Source organism: Cherax quadricarinatus, chromosome 27, assembly GCF_038502225.1.
Source record: "Cherax quadricarinatus isolate ZL_2023a chromosome 27, ASM3850222v1, whole genome shotgun sequence".
NCBI lineage: Eukaryota > Metazoa > Arthropoda > Malacostraca > Decapoda > Parastacidae > Cherax > Cherax quadricarinatus.
Window position 1 is genome coordinate 27,280,681 of NC_091318.1, and position 9,290 is coordinate 27,289,970.

At 42.4% G+C, this 9,290-nt stretch overlaps 1 protein-coding gene across 1 annotated transcript; it reads right to left on the reverse strand.

Moving 5' to 3' along the window:
- Positions 1-2,817: 2,817 nt before the first annotated feature.
- Positions 2,818-8,446, reverse strand: LOC138853286 (uncharacterized). Its single transcript, XM_070089157.1, has 2 exons — positions 6,423-8,446; positions 2,818-3,108 (listed from the first exon to the last, which is right to left on the reverse strand). The coding sequence occupies exons 1-2, from the start codon at positions 8,109-8,111 to the stop codon at positions 3,079-3,081; spliced, it is 1,719 nt and encodes a 572-aa protein (XP_069945258.1). The 5' UTR covers positions 8,112-8,446; the 3' UTR covers positions 2,818-3,078.
- Between the last annotated feature and the right edge of the window lie 844 nt (positions 8,447-9,290).

A 9,290-nucleotide genomic window follows, 5' to 3' on the forward strand; every position in this document is an offset into this window, starting at 1 on the left:
TTAAGTGGGATTACAAGCTTTGCCAACGCTCACCCCCTCCCATCAGCGCCTCACCCATCCAAACTCTCCCTCCCCTACCTTCGAACCGGCTCTTCATCCCCTGCACTGGAGCTAACTAACTTCCCTAAAACCTCATCGTTCTCCAGACCCTGCACGACCCCCGCTCCTTACGGGTTTAGCGCTCCTCCAGTGACTGCAGCGCAGTCCTACCTTCACTCCGCCGCTGCCATTACGTCAACGCGAGCGATTATCTTTCGTTTTTAATTACGGTAAACGTAATCGCAGTGGGTTAGCGGGAGCGTCTCAGGGCGGTAGATGGAACGATGTTCGCAATTACCGGGGCCACGGTACCCGGGACACGGTACCGTGGTAACTGTGGTTCTAACTCGACGGTACCGTGGCGGCTGTGGTCTAATTCCACTGTGGAGTAACCCTGCGGTGGGAGGCTTGGCCTCCACGGTATTGTAGGTTAGTTGTGAATTGTTCCAGCCACGGTATTGTGGAATAGAATGCTGGTACAATCTTCTGTGTTTGCTCACTGACGGTCAGGTGTAGTCTTTGGACCGTCCGATGGTACAGTCCCTAAGAACCTCGTCATGGGACAGTCCCTAAGAACCTTGTCATGGGACAATTCCTAACAACCTCGTCATGGGACAGTCCCTAAGAACCTTGTCATGGGACAATCCCTAAGAACCTTGTCATGTGACAGTCCCTAAGAACCTCGTCATGGGACAGCCCCTAAAAATCTCGTCATGGGACAGTCCCTAAGAACCTTGTCATGGGACAGTCCCTAAGAACCTCGTCATGGGACAGTCCCTGAGAACCTTGTCATGGGACATTTCCTAAGAACCTCGTCATGGGACAGCCCATAAGAACCTCGTCATGGGACAGTCCAAGAACCTCGCTGTGGGATCATTGCCGACTCTGGGGGAGAGACTAACGTCATCGCACCGCAGTAAGTGTGGGAGAATCTGCTAGCGTCTGAAGGACGCACCTTGACGACGCATTGTTCTCTGCTCTGACTTGTGTCCATTATGACGCCTGGTGCTGCGTCCTTTGTGACGCGTATTTTAATAACATTTCTAGACTCGTGGCGTGTGCATCTTGAGCCTCTCTCTCTCTCTCTCTCTCCCTCTCTCTCTTTTTCTTTTTTTTTTTTAACAGGGTTTGACAAGGTTAAGGACCCCTAGCTTTATTGACAAGCTATTTACAGGTTAAGGATTCGTAACTTTATTGGCAAGCTAAGAGCTGTTACTAAGAGCTGAAAGCATTTTTATTGTTATGAGACATACAAGTAGGGAACAGGATGAAGTTGGAGCCATCTGTGGGCCAGCATTTTCATTTGATCAACTGACTTTATCTCGTTGACATTATGCTGTACGAATGTGTTCCATACTTGAGTCATCCTGGGTATATAGGATCTCAGATGGAGTGATGTTCTGGAGAAGGATACAGCCAGAGTGAAGTTGCTGATTTCTGCCCGTCTTGTGGCATAAAAGCTTGTTTCACGCTGTCCTCGAAGTGGATCCAAGTGTGGTACTTTGACAATATTGGCCTTGTACATAACAGTAAGGCCACCCACATCCCTCCTATGTTGAAGGCTCTGCTGAAATGACAGATCTATCCAGGATGGGTCCAGGCGAGAGATGAGACGTCTTGCTCTGTTCTCTACTCTGTCAAGCAGTCGCAGATGAGAGGGAAGGGGGCAGGCAAACCAAGAAAGTGGAGCATACTCAAGGTGTGAGCGTACTTGTGCCTCGTACAGAATCTTGCAACCCCTACTGTCAAGCAGATGCGAGATACGGCGAAGCGCTGTAAGCTTCCTGGCTGCCTTGTTTGCAAGATTTACAACATGGTTCTTCATGGTTAGTTTGGAGTCAAATTTCACCCCAAGGATATCAACTTCTTCTCCAGGTGCCAACACCCTCCCATTCATCCTTACTACTGCACCAGCATTACCATCATGGTGCCTAGAGACGATCATCATTTGCGTTTTCTCAGGTGCAAATGTTACTTGCCATCTATTTCCCCAAGCTGATATAGCTCTCAGCTGGTGATTGATGTAGCTTAGAGCAGCTGGCATTTCTTCTCTTGGATAAGTGAATGTCAGTGTACAGTCGTCTGCATATGCATGTGATTCTGGGATGAGATGAAGAAGGTCGTTGAAGTAGACATTCCATAACAATGGTCCCAGCACGCTTCCTTGTGGAACACTTGCCCCAATAGGATGTCTTGCTGATTCCGTTCCATTGAGAACTACCCTTAGAGATCTACCATGAAGGTAATCACTGAGGAGACATAGCGTAGAGCCTGCAATTCCTAGTGCTTGAAGTTTTGCTAAGAGGCCCAGGTGCCACACCCGGTCGAAAGCGCCAGCTATGTCCAGTGCTACCACACAGCTGATTTTGGATTCATCCAGTGACTGGTGCCACTTAGTGGAGAGGTTTAACAACAGATCAGCAGCAGAGTAACCTTTCCTGAAGCCATATTGACGATCATAAAGTAGTGAGTGGTAGTCAAAAAACTCTGCCATTTGTCTTGAGATTATTGTCTCAAGGATCTTACCAGTGATTGACAGGAGTGGCACTGGTCTGTAGTTGCTGATTTCTGCTCTGCTCTTCTTTTTGTGAACAGGGACTACATTTGCCTCTTTCCATAGAGAGGGCCATTTACACTGTGCTAGGCAGTGCTGAAAGATGCGAGTTAGAGGTGCTGCTAGCTGGTCTGATTGTCAGTGGAACGCCTTCCAACTGAACAAAAGAAACTAATGGAAAAATAAATAAATAAAGAAATGATTTAAGGAAAAACAAGATAAAATGATTTTTGAGAATTTTACTTAAAATTTAAATATAATAAAAAAAATATGGCCTTCAATTCAGGTAGTTGGGTAGGAGTAGGTATGGCCCTAGATAGTTCCTCTGATGTTATTTATGTAGGTTATCCTGGGCAGATGGTAATCCGATGTTCTGGAATCTCCTACCACTTGGATGGAGCACAAGTAGTATAGGTAAGGGCCGGTAGTTGTAGAATAATGTTAATAAGTATTATTAACACACGTCTTGCCCCTTTATCTGGCGTCTATCCTGGAAGACCACGCCAGGAACAGAGCTGACAAATAAGAGAAAATAAAACTGGTTACCCATAGTCATGATAATATAACATCTAAGAAAGAAAAAGAATGATAAAGGCCAAAATCATTACTGGTAACCAGCAAACACTAGAAAAGAACAAACAGTAATACTCCTGGTAGATCACCCTACCTGATTAGGAGAAGAGTGGAGGCGAAGTGACTCTCCAAACTTCCATCCACACCAGGTAAGGTCAATATTACCAGGAGTAGAAACTTTAACAAATCGGACACCAGGAACTAGTTTTGCCCCAGCCCGCCAGAGAGGGGGGGGGGGTGTGTGTGCGCGCGCGCAACGTAACTCGCTAATGGTTCCTGGTTGCCCGAACAACCTTAACCCCACTTACACCTACTTTTCCCTCACAATACCCCCTTCCAAAACTTATGGACGGAGTCAATAAGTCAACGAACAGAGGGAAAAGCACTAAATACAACCTCGGCTCAGCCAATCTGAAAAGTGGTTTTCAGAGCCAGAAATATAAACGACTTTAAACTTATAGGGCTGAATAGCCAGAGCCCATCTCAAGAGTCTGCTATTTGACCCTTTAAAGTTTTCCAAGTACATCAGTGGCTTGTGATCTGTTTCAAGCACAAAGGGTTTACCGTATAGGTAGTATTTAAATCTACTTATACCCCATACTAAAGCATAACATTCTTTCTCCACAGTGGAATATCTTTCTTCTCTGGGCAGAAGCTTCTTACTGGCGAAAGATACTGGGAAAGGTGTCTCCTCATAATATTGAAGTAGTACAGCCCCGAGTCCAGAATGGGAGGCATCTGTTCGGAGACAAAATATTTTATTAATATCTGGTAATTTTAGGACAGGGGGGTTTGAAAATATACTCTTAATTTCTTCGAAGCTTTGGTTGGCTTCCTCAGAACAACTAAGAGGTTCCTTGACACCCTTTTTCAAATAGTCTGTAAGAACTGAAGTTAAGCTACTTAGATTTGGTATGAAGTTTCTATAGAAGTTTACAGATCCAAGGAAACTTCTTAATAACTTTTTGGTAGCAGGGAACGTACTTTCTAAAACAGCTTTGGTCTTATTAGGAAGTGGTGAAAAGTTGTTATCAGAGATAATGAACCCAAGGTATTGTACCTTATGATAGCCAAGAAAGCACTTTTGTGGTTTAACTGTAAGTCCATGAGTTCTTAGTCTTTTCAAAACAAGCGATAGTGTATTTAGATGGTCTTCCCAGACATTTGTCATGATATAAATATTATCAAAATACACTGATACATTCTTTAGATCAGAAAGAACTATTCTCATAAGCCTAATATACGTGGCACACGCGGTAACCAAGCCGAAAGGCATTGTGCGGTATTGCATTAGACCTCTATGAGTAGGGAAAGCAGTGTATGGTTTAGAGTCTGGGTGTAATGGCACTTGATGGTATGCTTGTGAGATGTCTAATTCCGAGAAGAATTTGCAGTCATGGAATTTATACAAGTCATGATCAATTACTGGCATGGGTTCTGCATCCCATTTAGTTATAGTATTCAGATAACGAAAATCTTGTGCCAGTCGGTAAGAATTATCGGGTTTCTTAACCATAACAACTGGTGAACAGAAAGCCGACTTCGAAGGTTCTATGATATTTAAGTTAAATAGTTTGTCAACCTCATTATCAAAAGTTTTCCGTAAGTGAACGGGAACAGGGTAGATTTTCCGCCTTACTGGTTCATGATCCGACAATTCAATCTTGTGTACAATAGTGGTGGTAAGTCCTGGTACCTCTGTGAATACGTCAGAAAATGTGTTTACTAAGGCACTTACTTGAGACTTTTGCCTATTCGACAAGTCGTTGTTAATGTTGACATTTGACTTCTTTGGTGAGGGATCATGCGTTAAGATGTCCAGTAGCTCCTTCGATTCTGTAAAAGACTCGTCATCTATAATACAAATTCTACATTCGTACGAATCACCACTTGTATCCAAGCCGAAAGAAGAAGTATCTTCGTCAAAGGCATTTACGCAAAGATTAACTTCTCTTCGATGGTACCGTTTCAAAATATTGACGTGATACATTCTTTCTCTACCCTTGACATCCAAGATATAATCTACCTTATTGCAGACCTTCACTACTTTATACGGTCCGCGCCATGTAATTAGCAATTTGTTGGATTTGTCAGGTAGGAGAACTAAAACTTCATCACCAACATTAAACGTGCGCTTGGAGCTTTTATGGTCAAAATAGGTCTTGTATGTTTCCATAGACATCTCTAGGTTTTTACTGACCAAATCTGCGGTTTCTTCCAACCTTTCCCTTAGATCTAAAAGAAACTGATAGCTGTTTTGAACCTCAGGTTTGATATCTTTGGACCAAAGTTCATTCAAAATAGATAGTGGACCACGAGCTTGTCTCCCATAAAGCAATTCGAAAGGGGAATAACCAAGGGAATCACTTGGAATCTCGCGCATTGCGAAAAGAGCACATGGTAAAAATCTATGCCAATCCGTTGGTTTAAGAATACATAGTTTTTTTAGTATTGACTTTAGGATGGCATGTTGTCGCTCCACTCTTCCGTTACACATCGGATGGTAAGGTGTAGTGAAAAGAGGTTTAACACCCACAAGTTGATAAACGTGTTCCATTAATTCTGAAGTGAATTGAGCCCCTTTATCCGACAGAATTTCACGAGGTATACCTACACGTGAAAAAATAGAAAATAAGGCTTCTGCGACTTCTATGGACGTAATGGATTTTAAGGGTACCGCCTCTGGGAAGCTGGACGCGTAGTCAATCATAGTTAAAATATATTTATGGCCTCCTGATGAGCGAGGTGTGATAGGACCAACTATATCTACTGCAACCCTTGCAAAAGGGACTGAGAAAATTGGCATCTTTACCATAGGAACTCTCCTAGTTCTACCCTTCTGCGTGGAAAGTTGACATACGTGACATGATCTGCAGTACTTATAGATGTCAGAGGACATGCTAGGCCAGAAATATAGGTCCTTGATTTTATTATAGGTCTTCCTATGTGAAAAATGGCCAGAGACTGGCAAGTCATGCGAAATCTTTAAAATGGTTTCACGGCAATCCTGCGGAATGACTAACAGGCTTCGACCAACGTCATTGGGTTTGTCCGCAGACTCTATAGTCTTGTACAAAAGATCGTGTTTGAACTCAAACTTGTAAGAAAATTTCTTTCTCTGGGTCACCTTGCCATTTAAAGCTAACTTCCGAGATTCCTCTAAGGAAGGACAAGTCTTTTGAAGACCCTCTAAATCTATATGAGACAGCTCGATTGGCTTTCCTTTGGAAAGAACTAATGGGTGGATAGGTTTTACCTTAGACTGAGCTCTGGTAACGACGTTAATTGAGTCTAGTTGTTGTATAGATTGTGCCCCACGTAGTTTTCCACTGGCGTCTGCGTTGTCCAGTTCAAGTGACTGACTTACTAAAGGTGTTACCGGAGTTTTGTAACCATCAGCTCTCTGATTTAGGTTATCCAACTGAATCTCATCTGGAACTATCTGTGAAGAAACAGAGATATTAGGTTCCAACCCTTCCTTGGAAACTCCAAATTCCAAACAGTCCTTCTCAGATGGGAAAGCAGCCCCTTGTATGTTCCCAACCAAAACAGAACACGAGGTTATCGGGGCAACTACGGCATCTACCCATCCTGAGAACCATTTGCACCTAACAAAACATCTGACTGTTGGAAAAGAATCGCTTCTTCCTAAATAGTCAGTTAACTTAGTGGACTTATAACGTGAAGAATCTAGGTTAGGGAAAAGCTTACTCGAGATAACAATACAGGAACATCCTGTGTCTCTAAGAATGGTTGACACATTCATACCATTGACTGTACCTTCACTAAAAGGTGCGTTTATGTTTGATTCAGTGAAACATTTACCGACATTTTCACCTTTTTTTCTAGGACAGTCGGGCCTTCTATGACCCCACTCATTACAGTTGAAACACTTTACTGTGAAGGCCGTGGAATTCTTAGGTACGGAGGGTTTGGATCCCTCAGATTGCTTAGGCACAACAGGCTTATATCTGCTACGCTCTTTAGGGTAGTTATTATGAGCGCACGCATATATATCAGCAGCTTGTGCCATTTCTGCAGCCGTATGAACGTTTCGTTCTTTAATGAATATTCGTAAGTCAGAGTTTACAGAAGAAAGGAATTGATCTCTTACCATCAGGTCTCGTAAAGATTCGAAATCGTGGTCAACCTCAGCACTATCAATCCACGAATCAAATAATCTGAAAAGTGTTGTTAAGAATTGCATATAATTTTGATTAGGAGTTATTTTAATGTGTCTAAACTCCGACCTGTAATGATGAGTAGTTTTTTTGAAAGCCTGTAGTATAGCTTTCTTCAGCAGGCTATAACTAGAAATAACATCAGAGGGTAGAGTGGAATAGACGTTTAATGCTGAACCTGACAGTAGTAAGCCAAGCCTAGTAGCCCAAGAATCTGATGGCCAGTCACAGAGAGTAGCAGTACTCTCGAATCTAGTAATATATGCCGCTATGTCATCTTGTTCTGAGAAAGGTGGTATTTGTGGCATCCTAATATTAGGTTCTTGGGAAGGATATTCTAGTACCCCTTCATCTATTTTCTGTTTAGATAGTTCTATCTTCTTGGCTTCTAATTCCAACCTTGATTGTTCTAACTCCCTCTGCTTAGCCTGTTCTTCAATTTCCTTCATTTTGAAGGCTACCTCTCTTGCCTGAACTCTGTCTTCTCTAGCTATCCTTTCCTGTTCGATTTTATCTTCCCGAGCTAGTCTTTCCTGTTCCTTTTTCTCTTCTCGAGCTAGTCTTTTTTCCTCTCGAGCTAGTCTTTCCTGTTCTTTTTTCTCTTCTCGAGCTAGTCTTTCCTGTTCTTTTTTCTCTTCAATAGCTAGTCTTTCCTGTTCCTTTTTCTCTTCAATAGCCATTTTAGCAGTAATGTAACTATCAAGGCTTTGTCCAGTAAATCCCATTTCCTTTCCAGCTTTCAACCAGAAATCTAAAGAATCCATCTTGTAAAAAGAAATATTAAGCACCCAACTTCAACTGACAATTAAAATTAACAGTAACGTCTGTTACAAAAGAGGGACACAGTCCGCACACTTTAAACTTCCCAAAGTAGAAAATGAAATAAATATTTCTCCCTGGAAGAATACACTTGTGGGCTCAATAGCCTTCACTAAGCAAAATACACACGGTTCACACAGGAGGGGTTATCATCAAAGTTCCCCAGGTCCAACAAATAGGTAAACTTCTAAACCGAACCTTAGAACCAAACAACGGTAAGTCAACCAGACTACCAGTAATGACTTGACACCTCAACTAACTCACCCTTTTCTATCTTAAATGTTATACTCACAACCAGTTGAACCATCAGGACGATGTTGCTTCAAGAGTCGTATCCTGGCAAGGTCGCCATTGTCAGTGGAACGCCTTCCAACTGAACAAAAGAAACTAATGGAAAAATAAATAAATAAAGAAATGATTTAAGGAAAAACAAGATAAAATGATTTTTGAGAATTTTACTTAAAATTTAAATATAATAAAAAAAATATGGCCTTCAATTCAGGTAGTTGGGTAGGAGTAGGTATGGCCCTAGGTAGTTCCTCTGATGTTATTTATGTAGGTTATCCTGGGCAGATGGTAATCCGATGTTCTGGAATCTCCTACCACTTGGATGGAGCACAAGTAGTATAGGTAAGGGCCGGTAGTTGTAGAATAATGTTAATAAGTATTATTAACACACGTCTTGCCCCTTTATCTGGCGTCTATCCTGGAAGACCACGCCAGGAACAGAGCTGACAAATAAGAGAAAATAAAACTGGTTACCCATAGTCATGATAATATAACATCTAAGAAAGAAAAAGAATGATAAAGGCCAAAATCATTACTGGTAACCAGCAAACACTAGAAAAGAACAAACAGTAATACTCCTGGTAGATCACCCTACCTGATTAGGAGAAGAGTGGAGGCGAAGTGACTCTCCAAACTTCCATCCACACCAGGTAAGGTCAATATTACCAGGAGTAGAAACTTTAACAAATCGGACACCAGGAACTAGTTTTGCCCCAGCCCGCCAGAGAGGGGGGGGGTGTGTGCGCGCGCAACGTAACTCGCTAATGGTTCCTGGGTGCCCGAACAACCTTAACCCCACTTACACCTACTTTTCCCTCACATCTATCTATCTATCT